Here is a 22,608-nt window from a genome sequence, read left to right as displayed (position 1 = left end):
TAATTATAGTTTGTGTGTATATGTGGAAATGTCCACTAAATAAAGCATGCACAAATTAGGCTCTCTAAACACTTCTGTCTGTAAATTGAAAACGGAGTCGTTTTATCTACTATGCATGTATTCATGTCTTGTTTATGCAAAACACGTGAGATCACACTTGTATGATATCTTTGATGGACACCCAAAGCCTTTGAGACGGATAATAAAGACATTTGCCTTTAAATGAATCACTTACAACAATATTCTGTTTTTATCTGCTTTAAGTTGGAGTTTTGTAAAGGTTTTTGGACATAACAAATATTTCATTTATTATTTTAATGTTCAGAATAATTATTCTTATAATAATGTAATTATGATGACACTATGTTATGTGATATAATGAAAGTTGAACATGATTAAGAAAGAGAGAAGTAAATATAAGAATCACTATCGAATCAGTGAATAATCCATAATAACTGGTAACATTTTACAATAAGGTTCATTAGTTAACATGAACTAATAATGAACTGCACTTATACAGCATTTATTAATCTTTGTTAATGTTAATTTCAACATTTAATACATTATTAAAATCTTGTTAACATTAGTTAATGCACTGTGAACTAACAAACAATGAACAGCTGTATTTTCATTAAATAATGTTAACGAAGATTAGTAAATACAGTAACAAATGTATTGCTTATGGTTAGTTCATGTTAGTTAATATATTAACTAATGTTTAACTAATGAACCTTACTGTAAAGTGTTACCACTATTTTCCTTAATTCACCAATTAAACGGCAGGTGTTGAATTATCAAGGAGTTATGAGGGTGGTGAAAAACATATCGCAAATAATAAAAATAATAATAGTAATAAAACTTCGCTCAGTGCTAGTGCTAGCGGTGCTAACTGTGCTACTGTATTACAGCCTAATCGTTTCGCTCCGAAAATTACATTTACTTTTAATAAATTAAGCAGTCGTCTAAAACCCCTTTTAAAATGTCAAACTACTTTTATGATATCTAACCCTCTTGAAAGTCATTGTATAATTCACACACTGACTGGATGCATTAGTCACTCAGAGCTCAAATCCCTCCCGCTGTTTTCAGCACCTTGGACAGTTCCTCAGCCTGCACAGGTGGCTCTTCGTGTTCCCGTTTGTTTGTATAGCAGACTTCAGTCCCTTTCTAGTGCCTCGTAGCACTGTGGCCTATTGATTAGACGTAGAAGAATAGACTCTCAATAACCCGCTTCCAGTCCCAAATGTTAGCTTTCCCATGCATCAAATGATAACGCATTAAAACAAAGTAATATGAGACTGAGAAGGGTCCGAGTCGCTTAAAATCAGATTTTAATGAGGTGCTGCGCTTCTATACCTCCACATTCACATAGTTTTGGCTGCATATGTGTGTGTACGCACAAGCTGTGGGCTGATTCGCTATTTAACCAAAAAGACTCGACAAGGTTAGGCCAGCCTGTTAATGGCTCTTCTGTCAGGGCGATTGTAAACAGATGGCACCTTTAATTTTAGCATTTAGCTATTTAAAAATATGCAAATGACTGGAAGTAGCCCAGGCGTGCATTTCACTCATATTTGCTTATTCGCGGAGGGTAACGTCAGGGGGAAAACTGAGGATTTCTTAAATGGGAAGTCAACAAAACAATACTTAGTGAGAAAATAAATAGCGTGCATCGCGAAGGGATTAGAAATGTAAACGAAGCCAAGCTCGCTGCCGTTGTTGCCTGCCAAGAACAGCGGGGGTCCCGAAACTCGCCCTTGGCTCTCCTTTTCTCCAGCATGCAGCCCACCGGCATCCCCTGACTCCAAATATTACCAAACGCTATTTAGTCACTGCTTAAGCCCTGCATGTTGTAAAAGGATTATTAATTTTAGGAGATAGATAGATAGATAGATAGATAGATAGATAGATAGATAGATAGATAGATAGATAGATAGATAGATAGATAGATAGATAGATAGATAGATAGATAGATAGATAGATAGATAGATAGATAGATAGATAGATAGATAGATAGATAACATTTATAATTTTTAGTATTATTATTAGTGTTATGTTTTGTTGTTTTACATAGTCCCTGGCATAAATTCTATGTAACAATGGGCATAGCTTTGGTTACGGTGTTTGCGTTCGCTTTCTAATCCCATACACTAACACAACTGTAAACTATGTCCTATTGTTTACATGGAGAGAGGGAAGCAGGTAGACAGACCACGGGTGGCCTGATCCGGATTTATTCCAGTGATCACACATGCCTGTGGCTTTCAGAAACCGTGAAAACACAGCACTCTCTGACAAAATGCCGCACAATATGTAGTGCTAATGTATAAGGAAATTTGGTTAAAAATACCATTGGTTAACAATAGCAATTAAAAAAAAAAAAAAAAGAAAGAAAGAAAAGTGCAGCAATTTTAATTATTTTATTTTAATTGACGAATTCAGATATATAATGTCTTAGGAAATTCATGGGAACATACGCAACAGAATACCTAACCTGTAAAAAATAAATATATAAAAATAATAAAAGGTTTAAATTTAAACAATAGTATATTTAGAGTCATTATATGTTGAAAAGCTGCTGAAAGATTTTAAATGCAGTCTCTAATTCAGCAGAATAAACTAGAGTGTATGTTTGCATTTCCACAGCTAACAAAATGATTACCTGGGTAAATATTTAAAATCCCTTCGATTTGTGGCTACTTTGTCAAACTGCTGGGCGATCCGGCACTCGCTATTGATGCGAGCCAGTATCTTAATCCAGTGCATTTCCCTGTAAATAGCTTTATGCATGAGAAAAGAACGAGATCCCCCACCGCGCGCACAGATCACTCCTTCAGAATTAAGACGCAGTGATGGCTATTTGGATTTTCTACACTTATTTTCTTTAGACATCATGCAAAAGACGTGCAAATTTAAATAAATGTCTACGTTTCCAACCATTTCTTTATTACCTTCTGGTAAAGCCATTGCCACTAGATTTTCACTCTGAAATCCTGCATCAATTACACAGAAAAAAAAAAGTCATTTTCGTCTTAAAATTAATTTCAAAAGTCTATAAAGAAATCGAGCAGCGTCTTCCAGTCCAAATGTGCTGTCCAGGATCCAGGTCTAGGTAGTGAGGCCAAAGCACAAGTCGTCTAACTAAATACACGTGCACTTTTTTTTTCTGATTTCAGCAGTAGAGTCCAAGTTGCAAATTCGGTAGAAAAAGAAAAAGAAGGGGGAAAAAAAACAGCACGTCGATGAAATAATTAGCTTTACTACCATCAGCCTTTATAGACGTTTTACCAAACCTAAGGTAGACCTTCGGAGGCAATCTTAGAGTGCCAATATTTAAACCCGTTGCCATGGCAACTTGTCCGTGATTGGCCACCGCGGCGTAAGTACAAGAAAAAACGTCATCAAATCTGAATACGGATGCGAGAGGCTCCCGCGAACTGGAACAGAGTGATGTAAAAAGTGTCAGTGAGGTGAGTGGACACAAGCAGGTGGATCAAGAACCCCAAAACAAGAGGAAAACTTGGAGAAGCCTTTTTGTTAACAAACTCTCTGCAACGAATATATTTATGCATTTTTGATTCAGTGGATTTCTGGATGCCGACAGGTATAATGCATAACAATCACGTCGGGAGTGTTTACCTCTAGGCGTGGTGGTGGAGAATCTTTCTCAAGACGGAACATTTGCTCTGCTGTAGCCTCCCTCTCCAAGAAGCCAAGACGTTGCTCCGCACCGATTCGTGTGGCCCCAATCCGAGGCGCGGTGCCCGTTTGGGAAGGTCGGCTCTCGGTCCCCTCCAGGGCGGAATGATGGTGCACTGCGCGGGCTGCGAGAGGCCCATTCTGGATCGGTTCCTCTTAAATGTTCTCGACCGTGCATGGCACGCCAAGTGTGTCCAGTGCTGCGAGTGTAACTGCAACCTGACCGAGAAATGTTTCTCAAGGGATGGAAAGCTCTATTGCAAAATTGACTTTTTCAGGTAAGATCTGCAGCTGCTTGCATTCGGGCTGCCTCACCTCGTCAAACTTCTGGACTAATCCTCATTTGAAGAATGTGTCATGTAGGATTTACCTACCCTTGTTTTCCTCTTATGTGGATGATTCTCAATTTGTGGATTAACCTGCCTAAAATGTGTAATGTACTGTTAAACCTTTGATCCTCCCTAGCTTTTGATTGATGAGCCATTCATTGCTTATTGTATTCACACGCTTTCCTCTTGAAGACGTTTGAGCACATCATGATTGTGGAGGAAAAATATCTCTTCGCGATAACACGTTATTATTATTATTATATGCATTTGATGGAGCTTTCATTTGAATACTCATAAAACAGAACGCTTTATATATTTATCCAGAAATATAAATGAAAAAAAAAAAAAATTATATATATATATATATATGAGAAGCAGTCATTTAAATTTAAATACCCTCAAAATTGTATAGTAAAAATAGCCAAGATCATTTAAATAAATCGTTAATAATTATGAAACGTTCTAATTAATATTTAATTCGCCTCATTGACAAATTATAAACAGTTAACCAAACGTGAATTAAATCATATAATAAAATAAGCACTAAATTCCTAACAGTTTCAAAACATCTGTGTTGCGTATACCTGTAATGATATTGTTGTATTCTCAGAACAGGCCGCTTGTTTATTTTTATTAGTCATTAATATCGCTAAATGAGTTCTGTCAGGTTTCTTCTAGTTTACATTTCCCTGAGCTATTTAATGTCATCCAGTGTTTAAGCTTTCATATGTGCCATTGTTATCCCAAACGGCCTTGACCATCACGTTCTATGGGGCCCATCCAGCTCGGCGCTTGAATGTGGAGCCATTAGTGGGGCGAAACAGTAATCACCCGTAATGCGTCCATTTGTTGTGTAAGTAGTGTTATGGCCTTTCACTGGGAGAGATGCATTTGAAAAGCGCGAGAGCGACTCGATACCATAACAAATGGGAGAAGATTTAGTGCATTAGTGTTAAAATAAACCCGAGGGGAGAAACACAAGGGAGTAGTGCGCTCGACCGGCCTGTATACCTGGTCTTTCCCGTCTCGTTGTCATTGAAATATGAATTGAACAAACTGCACGTTCTCTAGGCTAAATTATTTCGGCCTCCTTTTCGATGAGAACGGCGTAGGCGCAGATTAACAATTTAGAAAAGAACAAGAAACATGTAATTGGCGGATTATCTCTCATTTCATGGGCTGAATGAATAAATAAAAGGAAATCAGGTTATATATTCGTAGATGTGCAAATAAATACCCTGTTGTCTCGCTTTCATTTTAATAACAACTCACACTCATGCTAAGGAAATTATATTTCCTAATATATAGAATTTGGCTTTATCTTGCTTAATCCCATAATATCACTTCATATGCATGTCGACTTTATCTTAAACTTACTGCCAAATTCCTTTAGAAATATTCAGAGTTGATGGCATGGTTTATTAAAATGCTAAATCAAAAATATAGATAATTTTTAATGCACAGCAGTGACTTGAAATTATTGTGTTGAATAGTAATATTTTATATTATTATTTTATAATGTAATTTTCAAATTACTATGCCTTATAGCAGATACAATGAGTGAAATAGTGCGTTATTTGTTATTTTAATCGCATATGACAGTTCAATTCACAAAACACGCACAATGTAGACACATAATGCACAATTATACTTTAAATAAGTTGCAGTAAGGTCATTAAAAAGCTCCCGGTGGAGTCTCAAAATAAATAAACAATTATTGGCACAGTGTGGAGTAGCTAATATCATCAATATCCATTGCATAACCTTTTTTGTGTTGATAATTAGGTTTAATATGCTACGGCAATTCGCTTCTTTTAAAATATTGTTTAGTTTTTTCCTTCTGTATGTTTCCTTACAGACGTTTCGGTACGAAATGTGCGGGCTGCTTGCAGGGAATTTCGCCCAGCGACCTCGTGCGAAGAGCGCGCAGCAAGGTGTTCCATCTGAACTGTTTCACGTGCATGGTGTGCAACAAACAGCTGTCCACGGGCGAGGAACTCTACGTCATCGACGAAAACAAATTTGTGTGTAAAGAGGACTACCTGAGCGCGAGCGCTATCAAAGAGGTCAATTTAAACTCAGGTGAGAGAGACGAATAGAGCTGTACACGTGTGTGTGTGTGTGTGTGTGTGTGTGAGAGAGAGAGAGAGAAAGAGAGAGAACATTTCCATCTCTCTGAAAGAGTCTGACTCAGTTGTTTGAATTCTGACGTGTCGCTCTTTTTTATTGGGTTATTCAAATTGCATTAAAATGGCAATTCATATAAATGACTTGATTACTTTAAACAGTTTCAGCTTCAACTAATAATTTAGATATTTTTGTTGGGGTTAAAGTAAAAATGCCGAGGTGGTTTAAGACCAAATTATCTGAAAGAAAAGTTTGGGTTAAGTTGTAGGCTACGTTTTTTCCCTATTATTATTATTATTATTATTATTATTATTATTATTATTAATCAGTTAAGCAGTTACTTAAAAAAAAAAAGATGATTAATAGTAGCTATCAATGTCAATATGGCATAACCATCATGGAGGAAGCCATTTTGTTGTCATGTGATGTGAAAACTGAGAGGACACCTTTAGACCATAACAACTGTGTCAAAGTCATTACAAATATGAATTTCAAGTTTTAAAACGTAAAAAAAAAATAATAATAATGTAAAAATGAAAAAGTTAAAAAATTAACTACCTAATAGGCCTATATGAAAATAGCGAACAAGTGTCCAAGAACGATATTTACAAATATTTTACATGATGGTTACACCACATGACATTATTCATCAAGTCATTTTTTTTTTTTTTTTTTGTGCAAAATTCTATAGACTTTATTTTTATTTATTTATTTGTCACATTTCTTAAGGCGAATCTGAACGCATTCGTTTCCATTAAAAAATTACATTTTTATTAACATTTAAATTTGTGTTTGTTTGTCATCTAGTTAGTATATATTTTCTAACGTACTCTACGTATCTTTCTATTGTTTCTAAGATGTAAATGCACATTAACAGAGCCCGTGTGCTGTATTCAAATGTAAAATCCATTGAAAGAAAACGAGCAGCCCAATTCAGAGGTGTGTTAGTTCACTATTTACTCGTGTCCCCATGACTGTGATGCTCGCGAGTGTTCAGAATCACGGACAGGCTGTTTGTTTCCCAACACACAGATGACATTATTATCGCCTCCACTTGTGGGTCAGTGCTAGTCCAATTAATTTAACAGCGACTGAGTGCTTCGTCCAGTCGATTTAAAAGGGACGTACAACACTCAGATTCATTAATGCAGCAAATGGTCTTTTGAAATTGGTGGCGTGCTATTTTTACACTAATCCTTATTTTGAACGACTTAATGCATATTTGTACAAAATACATCCATCCAAGGCCGCACGACAAGGATAATGAATCGGTTATTTTGTTGCAAATATCGTGTTATATTTAAGCAAAATTGTGTTGGCGTTTACTTTTTTAGAATAACTTATTTTTTTAAACAAAATGTAAATAAAAGTAGAAATCGAACAGGGCTGGGTTTCCCAATAACGATGTATCTTAGCTCTTAAGAGCGCTTTCTAAGTGCGAGGTTACGAACGCTCGCTGCAATTCCACGTGCGTTTCCCAAAAATGCCCTTAACATGAACGCGCGAGAACGCGCTCTACGTGCTACTTAAGAGTCGCTGTCCGTTTCTCAAGTGCTGAATATTACCTTATAAAATCGTATCCTTTAACGTTTAACCTAATAATCGTCACCTGATGTGGTTTAAAATAAATAAATAAAGGTACCTTTCAAAAAGATTAAATTAATGTTCTTCTGGAGGAGGTAGAGCTAAACAAAGATGTAATTGTCAGACGATTTCTTTAAGCTATATATATATATATATATATATATATATATATATATATATATATATATATATATATATATATATATGAAGACTTTCAGATGCAAAAGCCTATAAGTGCCGTCTGAAATGTTCTTCTAAAATGAGCATTTTTATCAAGCTTGTATGTTTAGGTTCAGTAATTTCACTTTAATGGCAATTAATAGGTCATTTTCTTTTCCATTAATGTGAAATAACTGAACATAAACATAGGCCTACAAGCTTGATAAAACTGTTCATTTTATAAGAAAATTTCAGATGGCACTTAGAGGCTTTTGCATCTGAAGTCTTCATATATATACACACACAGTCAAACCACAATTTATTCAGACACCTTGAACATTTCATTCATTATTACAAATTATTCACTATAGTTTTTTTTTTTTTTAATGGTAGTAAAATATGACAAGATCTCAAATAACACTTTAGCAAAACATGGTCAGGTCAAAGTGTCTGAATAATTTTGGTTCCAAATTTGTATCAATTTTACTGGTAGTCCACTGTATGAAGAATTTTTGGGCATAATATGTCACAGTTTACTTTATTTTGTCATTCTCACTTACATAAATTAACCATAGTGTCTATACTTAACTTAAATTAATTATAGTTTATATATATATATATATATATATATATATATATATATATATATATATATATATATATATATATGTGTGTGTGTATGTGTGTGTATGTGTGTGTGTTTGTGTGTGAAATCAATCAAACTGTGATTCAGTGTTTTTGAAGTTAATATCTAAACTTGTTTATGTTTTAAAATTTAGTTTATAGTTATAGTTATAGTAAAGTCAGTCACTTCAGAAACACTTGGAAGAACTCCTATAGTATTTCATAGAGCTTTAGGCCATAGGTGGTAGGCCTATATAAAGCCTATATAAAGGGTATAGGGTGACAGTAGTACAAATTATGTACTTCATCTAGCCAATTTCTACAGGTGTACAGACAATTGTTTTATTGCAGACATGTTTTATCAGCACTATTTATGACATCATGTGTATTTTTATTTTTTTATTTTCTTCCGTTTTCTTTTCATATTAAACAACAAAGAGGATTTAAGAGGAATACAGTCAAAACCTTAGTTATGTTATACACATTGCACTTGAATAAAGGTGTAATCTGTCGGTTGTCCTGTAGGTGACCTCATAACTCTGTCTTCTTACGATGCACTTAGGGCTTAACGATTACTCCTGAGCACTCGTAGATCTACGATCATTTTCAAGTGCAACTTAAGTTACGATGCTTTTGGGAAACAGACCTTAATATTAAGATCACTCGTACGATCGTTTTTACGATCAACTTAGGCTTACGATGCTTTTGGGAAACGCAGCCCAGGTCTAGTTAAAATGATTTCACGATAGTCCGCGAATATGATTCTGTCAATCCATTGCAAGTTGAGGACTCTTTTGGTTTGTTGTTGTCCACCTATGGAGAAGTGTCCATAACTCATTCTCCTCAGTCCATGCGTTCTTGTCAGATAAACGTCTGTAGTCGTATATCCCCGTTCCTCAGACAATGACAAGCTGTTATCAAGCACAGCAGCCTGTCCCAAGAGACAACCAGACTTAATTCCTCCGATATTTTGCAGAAGTGATTCACGTGTAGACCTCTGCTTGTTTTCTTTGTTTCATTTTTTTCTCTCTGAAGGCCTCAATATTTGATGGTCTTGCGTGAAGCACACATTCAATTTTAACGTAACATTAACCAAACATTTGCCTATATTACCTTACTGCTGCTGCTAAAAACTTTATACACATGTCAAATTAGGGCCATTTTGTGTAATCTTTGTGTCCAGAAAGAAAGTAGGCCTACAACCCTGCATGTCTGGACAGCCATTATATTTGTAGTTTTTTTATGTGTTAAATTGACGTTCTATATCAAATAAATCAAAAGCTGATTCAGCCTATGATTTAACATCCATTAATATGTTTACAAATCACATTATAAGAACGATTTCATATTCTACTGTTATCTCAAGAGGTGATCTTGTATTATAATGATCATAGGGGGAAAAAAATCGCAATGAGTCTAATATGTCCCTCATTGGTCCTTTAACATACTTAAGTGTCATCGTGTACGGACCGGAGTTTATCGCCTGATCTTCCGGATCCGATCCAGGACGACACGAAGGAGACGGACAATTCCACATCTTCAGATAAGGACACTAACAACAACGAGAACGAGGAGCAAAACTCGTGCACGAAGCGACGGGGCCCGCGCACCACCATCAAGGCCAAACAGCTCGAGACTCTGAAAGCCGCGTTCGTGGCTACGCCGAAGCCCACGCGACACATCCGCGAGCAGCTCGCGCAGGAGACAGGCCTCAACATGCGAGTCATACAGGTAAGAATACACTTGGATTTATTTATTAACATTTATAGGCCCTATCCATTCTGAAAAGAAATTTTATAAGACATTTCTTTAAGATTTTAAACACCTCGAGCTACATTAAAATGATAACTTGTGTCAGGTTAGGAAATGACAGTTGTTCCCCATCGGGATTGAGAACTACTGGGATATGGTTAGGATATGGCTGTTCTTAAAGTTTATTTAGCCATACTGACCTAGAGCTCAAGGTCATGACACTACAATAGCCTTCATTTATACAAAATAATAATAATAATAATAGCCTAATAATAATGATATTTCTACAAAGTTTTCATTTCAGTAATCATTTGTATACTGTACAAAGTCATGGTTTGACAATGTTGACATTTTAAACGTCATATCTCACTGACAAACCATACAAAATAAAGTGAAACAACATTTTAGGACACTTTAAACTTCTCCTGGAAGTGATGATGATTGCATGTCTGAGTTTATTTTGTACAATTGTACACCTATTCATAGTAAAACAGTTAATAAGTTCTATATGCAAATAATTGGTTTGTCATATTTGTAGTGTAGGCTTCTAGTATACATAAAATATATAAAAAAAATTCACAGTTGTAAAACAGTTAATTAAAATCGTTAATGGGTTTATATCAGGTAGTAGGCTGTGATCAAAAAAAGCAAGTTAATGTCAGCTACATGATAGGCTTGTCAGTTCCTGCTGAGAAAAAATGACTGTGAAACAAAGCTCTTCTGACAGAAAAACTGTTCTTACTAAATTTAAAAACTTTCTGTTTATAAATTTATGAGGTGAAATTGAATTGGAGAGGTGTTGTTTGACAAACACAGCTATGCTAAAGTCCAAGTAAAGATCAACACCATTAGTGAGAAAGAGTTTTCCATAATTTTTCAGTGAAAAATGTCAAAAGTATTTAGTCCTGAAACATATTTATATATATTCTAAAAATATCGATTACAATTTAGGAGCTTTGTGGAAAGGATGACGTGATTATAAATTTAATGAAAATACAGAGCAGGGATTTATTAACAATAAAGACAAGAGCACATTGCCAGGTCCATATAAAAAATACCTACACCTTTGTTTGATTACCACCAGTTTAGTATAGAAAGGAACTTGATTCTTGATCTCTGATGACTAAAGTTATCCACTCACAGCTCATCTTCATGTGTCACTGTCATCATCAAGAAATCACAACCCTCTCTGAATCCCAGCAAGGCTCAGTGCTTTGTTTCAGAGCCAAAATGGAGACGGCCTTTGCCACACGTCCCTGTTCATTTGTTATGTGTTAAATGTGGATTGCGCTCTGCGCAGGGAGCCCTCCAGAGCCATGCCGGTTCAGCAGCATGTGTGTGTAATCCCTAAGCAACGCTCACTCAGGAGGAGGCAAAACATTTCCATAAAAATGTACCAAACAGTTAGCCGATTGTTCTCAATAAGCAGGTGTTGCCTTTGCTGAGCATGGAGAGGAATGCTTAAGTGGTTTTAGGTAGAGAACATGTTTTGTCTCTCTAACACTCTCAATATAGTCTCTCTCCCTTTTTCTCTTTCGTACATGGCAGGATTGTGCCTCCAGAGCAGACTAACTGTTGTTAGCATATATTATGCAGTGGCAATGCAGATTCAGGCATGAATGTGTTACATTGAACCATCATGCATAACAATGTCACCTTATGCCAGACATTTTCATATCATTCTCTACTCTTTGTTCCTGCGCAAGCAGTTTATATGACAACGGTGTGAAAAACGGACCTTGTGGTGTTTGTTGAAGCATATGGTTGTGATTCTTTAGACTAAAAGTTAATATTTGAGTTCCACCAGCACAGTGGTACATCAGATTGCTTTGGTTTTACTAAAAGATTGAAACAATGTTCGACAGTGATGAGTCTGATATTGTATCTGTCACACGCTGTTATATCAAGTCTATTTGTAATGAGCTGGCGGCACCGTGATCAAACGATAGTTGTCAGCACCGCAGCGTCTCAAAAATTATGTGCGTGCGTGCACAATGATGAGGGGCCGGTGAAATCATCTCAGCATATTAATTTTTCACAGGAAAATAAGTCTTGGTTATCTATTGCATTGCAGTTCAGTAGCATTTTAGGTCTGACAAGACTTATTTAACAAGTTAGGCCCGATAAATTACCATGTGTTGGTTGGTTCTTTAATTAATAGGCTGAGCTGTAGGATAAACATGAAAACTAGAGAATATTTGTCTATGTGTGCCTGTTCGGCTGATATCATTAGTTTTGATGGGAAATCATCATGGTCATCATACAGAGGCTAACTTTGGTAACTTTTTTCATTCGTCCTCTTTGGTATTCGGTTCATTTGGTCACATTATTATTTATATAATGACTTTTCAAAGCTTAAATGTTAAGTGTTCATTTAAATCATTAAGTTGTTTATGCGTTTCTTCAAGCAGATGTGTTGCTAATGCCATTAAATCAACAGGATTGTTGCTAGTACATAACTGTCTTTTAGTCCCTGTATGTAGAGTCTTGTTTTCCTTCTGCAATGGCTGGAAAAAATATAACCGTTAAAGGTACAGTTCACTCAAAATGAAAATATCTGTACCACATTCTTTGTTCTGCAGATGACAAAAGAAAATGTTCAAAAAATGTATTTGTCTAAAGAACGAAAGTCAAATTGTTTAGTTGTTTGGACCCCATTGACTTTCATTGTATGGACAAATCTGTTCTTCAGAATATCTTTCTTTAGGTTTCGCAGAACAAAGAAAGTCCAACTTAAGACAAATTAAGATGAATGTAATCGTCTAGTTTAGTTGTTGTCCATGGTATGATTACTCACAATGCTCCAAGTCACCTGGACAAATAGAAAATGGCTAACATGTAAGAAAACTAAGTGGATAAATCAGAGGAATGGGCAATGTACAATTATGCGAGGAAGATCACGTACCTCTGTGAGGTAATTACACATTTATAATTGTGGCTTTGCCCTGTAGGTGTGGTTTCAAAATCGGCGGTCTAAAGAACGGAGGATGAAGCAGCTCAGCGCTCTTGGTGCTCGACGACACGCTTTCTTCAGAGGACCTCGAAGAATGAGGCCACTTGGAGGAAGACTAGAGGACCCTGACATAATGGGCCCGGGAGGATACAGTTACTATGGAGGTACATAAACACAAAGAAGGTTCTGTCAATACACATTTACACACAATTACATGTTCTGTCCCTCAAACATGTTCACTGTAACTTCAGGGCTTTTCTCTTGCCTTGAAAGCACAAAGACTCTTGAACGCAGCTTCTCTACCAAGATGCTTCAGCATCACCCATTATTCCTCAGAGCTTTAACACCGAATCCAACAGCAATGTTTTTGTTGTTGTTGTTGTTGTTGTTGTTGTCTTTTAAACATCAGAGCATAATATAAAAAATGAGGATTGCACTGGTGTTCATTGTAAAATAGTGCATTGGGTCCTATTGACAAATACAGAGAAATCAGATGGAAAGGATCCTGAAAACCATAAATTGTGTGCGTTACCTTTTGTGCGACATTCCAGCTTGGTCTTTTTGATCGGATTTGCACATGCACACTCACATAGCTGGTATCTGATATGCTAACAGGTATTTGGCAAAGGTGCAAGGCTGTGTTTTCGACATAGCCATACGATCAGAATTAGGTCATCAACCATTCTAGAATTAATTGGAAAACTGCACGTTTCAAATCCCTCAAAAAAAGCATACATTTCCAAAGCAAAAGCTTTCCAAACATGGGAACTGATAGACATACTGATCTCTGGAGGTCTGGCATTGATGATTCGACTATCTATCACTCAGCGAGCAAGTGGCGTTTCTTTATAGTAAAACGTCTTTTGATGATTGATTAGCACATTAAAGTATCACAACTGCAGGAAAAAAATAATGGAATTGGGGAGGAATGTTAATGACTTTCTGTAGCACTAATTATATAGGCCAATCGCAAAGGTATGACTGAGCGAGAGGATGGATATGCATGGAAAGATGAAGAAACTTTCCTCTGAGCTCTCCTACGATTTCCATGTTTATTTACATCTTCTTTCCTCACCTTTCATTAGAGTATTTTCATTCATTAAAGCATTGTCTTTGTTAATCTTTTGGTCATAGCCAAACTATTCTGACACATCCTCTCAGAAAAAGAGAAAAACAAATGAAATTGAGCATCAGATAAAAGTATTACTTCTTGTGAGTTAATTAAATGTCAAGTCATTTAGTCATCAACTCAAAAAAGCTTTTTTTTTTTTTTTTTTTTTTTTTATATCAGAAGCAGTTACTGAATGATCTCTCTTTTTTTTTTTTTTCTCCACAGAATACCAAGGGGATTACTACGGACCTGTGGTCAACTACGATTTCTTCCCTCACGGACCTCCTTCCTCACAGGCACAGTCTCCCGCTGAGTCCCCTTACCTCCTAGGCTCAGGTTCAGGAGCCCTGGAGGGCGGCCCGGTCTCTGCTCACCACCCCTCAGACGACCAAAGGTTCACGGACATGATCTCCCACGCAGACACCCCCAGTCCCGAGCCAGGCATGACCGGACCTCTCCATCCCAATCCACAGGGGGAGGGTGGCTTTGCAGGGGGTCCGAGTCCACCCTTCCCCCTGGCCAACACCACCAGTTACAGCGGCCCCATGTCCCATCCTGGTCAAGAGATGGGGGAGAACACTGTTTGGTAGAACAGAGAGGTGGTCTGGGATAAGACTCTGAACTATGGACACAGAGGGAGAATGATCACCTTAGTGCTCTAGGTTTCTGAGGGAGGGCTTATTGGCTGTTCATGGATCAGCGCAAACCAATATTTGGACCATAATCCTGAGAGGTGGAAAGACATCAAGCGCAAATGAGTACCCTCTCGCAGTTTAGTTTCTACTGTCAAAGGATGTGTATTGTCAGTGGTCATCTTGACCAATCACATTGGTTTGATTCCGTTGTTATGGTTTCCTGAGTTCAACTACGACAATACCAGATGTTCGTCCAAGGGGTTTTCTACTACTTTGACTTACATATTAGCAAAAGTTGTCAAACTGCATTTGATGGTCAGAAGTGAGCTAGTACTTAAAGGTAAATCCATTTTCATCCTCACTTTGGCTTTAGTTTCTTCCTTTTCTGAGATACTGAGGCTCAATTTGTTCAAATGTTTTCTTTTCTGTCTTAAAACTGGTCCATTTGTAACATATTTGGTTCATTCATTAACCGATGAATTGGTTCATTAAACGTTTTGATGAACACTCAGTATACCTGTGTTCTGATGAATCTATGGCTGTCAAAACACGCTTTGCACTAATCGCATATCTGATTTTGATACGTAATTGGACATTCATGTTCACTGAATCAAATAATACAACACATGCTACACTGGGTTAAAAACAACCCAAGTTGGGTTGAAAATGGCCAAACCCAGCGATTGGGTTAAATGTTTGCCCAACCTGCTTTAACTCAACTATTGTTTAAAAATGACTGTATTGCTTGCTTAAAATGAACCCAAAGTATGTTGTAAATTAACATTTATTAATATGTTTAATAAATGAACATTTGTTAATAAGTTTAATGAATAACAATTAAACGATAAACATTTATTAAATTGCTTATTATTAAATGTTCACCTTTTAAATATTTTTGTTGTCTCTAGTAATTACCTGCACTCTAAAAACTGCTGGGTTAAATATGGACAAAACCAGGGATTGGGTTGTTTTCACCCAGCCATTTTTTTCAACCAATTTTGGATTTATTTTTTTAGCCAGCAATATAATAATATAGTAAAAGGCATGTTTTTGCTCACCCCCAAATAGGGGCAAATTTGTTGGGTATTTTAATGAATTTTATGAAACTTGACCAGACCAGAGACTTATATTACATCATGTGAAAGAGGGCATAATAGGTGCCTTTTAACCCAACCTGCTGGGTTTGTCCATATTTTACCCAGCTTGGGTGGTTCTTGACCCAGCATTTTTTAGTGTGAGTGTGATTTTTGATTTCCAGCTTATTTTGGGTTCATTTTAAGCCAGCCATATAGTCAATTTTAAATAAAAGTTGGTTTAAATGAAACTACCCAGAAGGTTGGGCAAATATTTAACCCAACTGCTGGGTTAAAACAACCCAATTGTTGGGTTTGTCCATTTTCAACCTATCACTCTAAAAAATGCTGGGTTAAAAACAACCCAAGTTGGGTTGAAAATGGACAAACCCAGCGATTGGGTTGTTTTAACCCAGCGGTTGGGTTAAATGTTTGCCCAACCTGCTGGGTAGTTTTATTTAAACCAACTATTGTTGCTATATGGCTAGCTTAAAATGAACCCAAAATAGTTGGGAAATTAAAAACCAGATGCAATTAGAGGCAACAACAATAGACAAAAGGTGAATGATTATTAATAAGCTTTTATATATTATTAATATACATTTAATAGTTTATTAATATAAATGTATTAATAAGCAATTTAATAAATGTTTATTGTTTAATAATTATTCATTGAACATTAATAAATGTTCATTTCCAACATACTTTGGGTTAATTTTAATTAAGCAATACTGTAATTTTTAAACAATAGTTGAGTTAAATAAAAACTACCCAGCAGGTTGGGCAAACATTTAACCCTACTGCTGGGTTAAAACAACCCAATTGCTGTGTTTGTCCATTCTCAACCCAATTTGGGTTGTTTTTTAACCCAGCATTTTTTAGAGTGTAACTTGGGTTGTTTTTAACCCAGCATTTATTAGTGTATTTTTTTTAGTTGATACAGAACTATTACAGAACCCAAAGGTCACTATTTTCACCCCAACAACTATAACCAAAAAGTTGATTTTAAGTCACTGTAAATATATGGTAAAGTCTAAAGGGTTAAAATGACCCTCATACAGCAAAGAATGGTTAACTAAACATTAGATTGACTGTGAAATGTAAATGATTTAGGGTTTGAAACAATAAAATTGGTCAGCGCTAAGAAACCTCTTGAAGCTGGATGTAAATATGCACTGTTGTTTGTTTCAGCAAGTAGTTTTTCAGTAATAGTTTGAGACATTTCAATTCAAATTAACTTACGTTCCATGACGTCACCATTAGTTTTTGCGACATCACACAATAGGAAGTCACGACTACAAAAGAGGACAAAATCAGTAACTATGGATATTTTGTCTCACCTTATTTTTAAGTCTTCACACTTAAAAACAAACATATGCACCTGCAATACATGGAGACATCTGCCTTACCCAAAACGCTCCCCCATCCCCCGTCTTCTGGATAGAGGCCTTTGCCCACACAGTGATCTGTCATTGAGAAGCTCTCAGAAATGCCTGACGAGCCTGTGCGTTGTTCAACTTCATTTAACCTTCGCTTTAGTACCTTCCTTTGAAAAAAAAAAAAAAAAAAAAATGTTTTAATGGAAATGATTTTCAAAAGAACATTGAAGCCATAATGAAGAATCTCCTTTAACAGCTGAGGTCTCTCTTCTCAATGGGGGGAAAACAAAAGAACGGGACAAGCAACATCTGTGACTTACCACTGCACCATGAGCAGCCTCCAGACTGAAAGCAGGCGCCATCTGATGGGCTAGTGAAGAAAAACAATTGTCTAGACAAATGTCACCTGGAAATAGGGGGCATAATAATTTTGTTGGAATTCAATTAACTAGTTTTGACACTAGAGAGAAAATGCAGAAACAGGCACTACAGTATTTAGGCTTAAAGGATTCAATGTAGTCAAAAATGGGGGTATCATTTCTTAAAGTCCCCCTGTAATCAATAATTTTATCCCTTAAAAGTCATTTTTGATCACCAAAATGACATTTGAACATTTTTTCCTTAAAAAAAAAAAAAAAAATACATGCCTTAAAATAGCTTAAATGTAACTACACCCTTGCCTCATTTAATATACGCATTTTTATGAATATGCAAATTAGCCCCACCTCCACTCACTCGCACCAGTTCACTAGTTGACGATCGCACGATTGTGATTGGTTACAAGGTTGTTTGTGATGTCAGAAACACTAGCGATTTCAAACCGTGTTTGTGAGACTGTTCATTGCCGTTTTAAAGAGAAAAAACTCAGCAATGGTGTGTTGACTTAAAGCATATTAAAAACACCTCATAGACATATAAACAACATAAAAAACTTGATTTTCACCACAGGGGGACTAAGACTTCCCATTGCTTGTATAAAACAAGAATAGAATATAGTTTTCATATAAGTAGTAATAGAATATGCAGATTATTTCACTATTATTTATAAACCAAATAAGTGGTTATGGTTAGGGGTAACTGAAGCTGAGCTTTTTTTACTTTTAAATAAATACATTTTTAAAAAGATATTTGTTTAATCTGTGCATTTGTATAACCACAAAGAAAGAGTATAAATGTTTTTAAATAATCTCAGGAAAAAAAAAAATATTTATTTAAATGTTAAAAGTGATTCAGTACTACAAAGTCTTTCAGAACATCATTCAATAAATTAAACGAAACAACAAAAAACAAATCACCAAAGTCGTCACTAAACAAAACACCAAAGAACCAAACAAAACAAAAACACTACAACACTAAACAAAAAGTCATAAACAAAACATCAAACTAAAACAATCTTACAGTCTACCAAACAAAACAAAACCACCACCACCACAACATCTTAGCTGTTGAGACTAGGACCAGCATCAGGTGGGGGGACGACCTGGAATTTTGTTGATGGCCCTGAATGAGACTCACAAAGATTGTATCTGGATAAACATTTTTCTAATAAATAAGCCACATAAATTCTTAGCGTGCTTTATATAATATATAAAGTATAACGTGAGGATACAACATATGATTTCTAATATAAATGAATAATCACATTTAAAGTTTGAATGGATTTATAGAAATGTCTACAAATACGTAGGAGTCGACAGCCATCGCATTCTAACGTTCATTTCACATGTATTTGCTTTCATGCCCAACATGTTTTCAAGGTTATGACTCTTATTACTCATGCATTTAGAGACTTGCAGGTCCCCCCTCCTTTCCCATTCCTTGTCTCAGTGGGCTCAGGTGGGCCTGCGGAGGACCACGCAGGCCCCAATTTTCCCCCTGACTGGTTTTAACATAAGGGGTAATGTGAGAGGAGCAGGCACGGGCTCTTCCAACCCGTCTCCTCCCCCAGAGGGAGACTCTGAGCCGGGCTACATCCCGCATGCAACCCCTCCTGCCGTGGAGAACGTGGTCTTCAGTGCCACCATAGTATTACTGCCTGCCATATCCCTCTATTATTTACTTCTCCTCCTCCTCTGTTTGCTCCCTGGAGTCTGCAAGCACCATCCCTCGTTCTGCGAGGTAGAATAGAGGTCTTTATCTCAGGGAGGTGAGGAAGAGAAGGCGAGGAGCTCATGGGACTGAAAATGTGTCTGTATACACATACACTTACGGACCGGAGCCATGCTTTGACCAAGAGCTTCACGGGCACACTTGTATATCTCAAAAAACTCTTTATAGTTTTATTACCTAAATATATCTGTTGTATTGGTCCTACACACACACACACACAGAGCAAAGTCCATTATCACACGAGCCTTTTTGTAATGGATTTCCCCGTTTTGCTTCAGTGAGAGGGAAGAGGAGGTGGTGGAGGGAAGAGAAGCCTTCTGTTGTTGTTATAAATCACCTGCTCGTTCTCTCACACCTCTCTCCCTCCCGTTCTCCGTCCCATGCTATCCCACAATGCCCCCCCTCCACCGGGCACACAATCATCCCCACTGCACAGGAACACCTTAGAAAGTCTTTCTCACTACACAGCCTCTCAGCATCCCTCCTTATTTTGGTTTGCTTACTCTATCTCTCTTCAGCCTTCCTCCACACGTTTCATTATCTTTAGAGATTAGTTATATTGGCACATTTTCTTTTCGACTCTTTTCGTTTCTTTTCTGACTCTTCGAAGGTCAAACATTCAAGCATAATCATACAGTTTTATATGAGAAAACTTGAATATACTAGAGGAAACTGAACAATTAAAAAGTTGTTTTTGCTTGAAGCAAATTTGTGTCAATCAACTATTGATTGTGGATTTTCTTTTTCAGATGGAAAATTACATTCGTTTTTTTCTTGTGTATTTTTAGTTTAGCTCAAAATACAAGTCCCATTTGCACATTATCAACCTATTCGGTAGAATGTTTTTTTTTTGTTTTGTCGTTTTTTTCTGTGCGTACAGTGCATGCAATAGTGATATAACATGCTTAGTGTTTTAAATGGCTGATTTAATAAAAATAAAATTAAAAATATTTTTAATAAATTATATTTCTTATTTTCAAAATATTTGAATATATTCAAATAATATTAAATAAATTATTTAATAAGGTTTCCTAGAAAAGGATTCAAAACTGCAATTTAATTTTTACATTTTAATGCATATAGCACATCCGATAGCAAAATTAAAGTGTTCTAGGGTGTTTTAAATTGCTAGTTATGCTTGATCTATTTTAATAAACAATAAAATACTTTAATAAACTATATTTCACGTTTTCAAAACATTTGTAAATATTATAATACATTAAAAATATATAAAACATACCTCATATTAAATAAATTAATAAATTTTCCTAGAAAATAACTCAAAACTATTTTTTATGCATATAGTACATGCAATTGCAATATTACATGGTTTAATGTGGTTACTAACATTTGATTTATTCTAGCTGTATCTATCTTTAATAATGACAAAAAAACCTACAATCAATTATATTTTTAATAAATATATATTTAATAAATAAATATTAATATGAATATTTTAATACATTAAAAATAATTTATTATGATTTAAATCTAACCAATCTTAAATTACATTTTTTCTTTTTTTTCCACCAGTTTCTTTCTCCAGAGGTTTTACACTTTTAACAAATTCTAATTTTCCCACAGCAGCCCAAATTCTCCTCTCAAGCGCAGCCCGACCATCCAGAATCCTCTGTGACCTCTCACCTCCACCTGCTCAAACCTCCTGCGTTGTCACCTCTCCTATCACCTCTCGCAATCTGCCTCCCCTCTCCTCTCCTGCACACTTCCTCACACGCCCAGCCTCTCCTCGCTGTAGCCTGGGGCTGGGAAATCCTATTAGCCTTTACCATGGGAGAGAGCAGGAGACACATCATTAATTACACACACAAACCCACTCCTGACAGTGCCAAGCTTAATCAGCCAGGACCATAAAACACTCACACACACAGAAGCTAGTGCGCCCACACCACAAACACACAAACATACATCCAGGTACACACACACACTTGCAGAGAGATACAAACCCTATAAAATTCAAAAGGTGAGAAATATGCTTAAAAAGGTGGACATCTTTGTGTTTGGTTCCCAATTTCTCTAAAAACATATCAAAATATCCCTTAACCAATTCTCTTTTAAGATTAGCAATGTTACACGCATATAGTAAATGAAAAACCAAAATTCAAAAGATGTAGAAATTGCCTAAAATTTGCTAAAACAGATAAAAGCAGGAAGAACAAGGTAAGGAAAGCAGAGGAAGCCAGCTGGGCGGCTTTTGTTAGAAAACACAAAAGAGACGGCACATGCACTCTTGACACACCTTGCTTAGCAAATGATTGGCACCAAAATATCATTCAACCCACCATTCAGCTGTACAAAATGTCTCCGCCTCATCCATATGTGTATGTTCACACGGATCAGAACACAGAGTATTAATATTTAAGCACTCATGAGAAACAAACTGAAGAAGACAAGGAATATACAAGAAAGGTATTTATTTACTACAAGGAAAATCACAGTTTGAGAAAACTACTTCAGAAAAATATTGCTCAAACACCTAAAACAAGTAAAGAAAGTATAAAGCATTAATAATTCCGATCGTTTGATTTCCTCTTAACATAAAACGTGATTCCTAAGCTGAGGAAATTCACATAAATTCACAGAAGAATTCACATAAAATGGTGATTTCTAGTGTTCTTTTCCATATTTTCACCTGATAAAAAATGCAAGCAATTACAGTGACATAACGGTGAAGACAAACAAGTCTTGAAGGAGTGTTTACAGCCTCCCGCATGGGCTTTTGTTTATCATCCAAGTGCGCCCTCGTGTGGTCGCCCATATTAACCATGGAGTGTTAAATTCAAAAACTGAAACGGTGTTCGCTTCTTTCACAGCTTAAACAATATATGAATGAGATAATATATATATGAGGGATTTAATAACACGTAGGTTTAGATTTTTTTAGAAAATGAAAAAAAAAGTTAAATTACTTCAGTACGAGTAAAATTATAACAACATCAACACAACTCTTGATAATATTACATTATTTAAAGCCAATTATATATATCATATTTTTATGCATTCGTTCTCAACGTAATACATTATCTAGAGTTGGTATTTAAAAAAAAAAAAAAACA

At 36.0% G+C, this 22,608-nt stretch overlaps 1 protein-coding gene across 1 annotated transcript; it reads left to right on the top strand.

The window, feature by feature from the left end:
* Window positions 1-3,804: 3,804 nt before the first annotated feature.
* On the top strand, window positions 3,805-14,928 carry lhx5 (LIM homeobox 5). The gene is made up of 5 exons (XM_067376640.1): window positions 3,805-3,977; window positions 5,887-6,110; window positions 9,976-10,253; window positions 13,226-13,391; window positions 14,564-14,928. The coding sequence occupies exons 1-5, from the start codon at window positions 3,805-3,807 to the stop codon at window positions 14,926-14,928; spliced, it is 1,206 nt and encodes a 401-aa protein (XP_067232741.1).
* Window positions 14,929-22,608: the final 7,680 nt, after the last annotated feature.

This window comes from Chanodichthys erythropterus, chromosome 22, assembly GCF_024489055.1.
Source record: "Chanodichthys erythropterus isolate Z2021 chromosome 22, ASM2448905v1, whole genome shotgun sequence".
Classification (NCBI taxonomy): domain Eukaryota; kingdom Metazoa; phylum Chordata; class Actinopteri; order Cypriniformes; family Xenocyprididae; genus Chanodichthys; species Chanodichthys erythropterus.
This window is presented reverse-complemented; position numbering and strand designations above follow the sequence as displayed.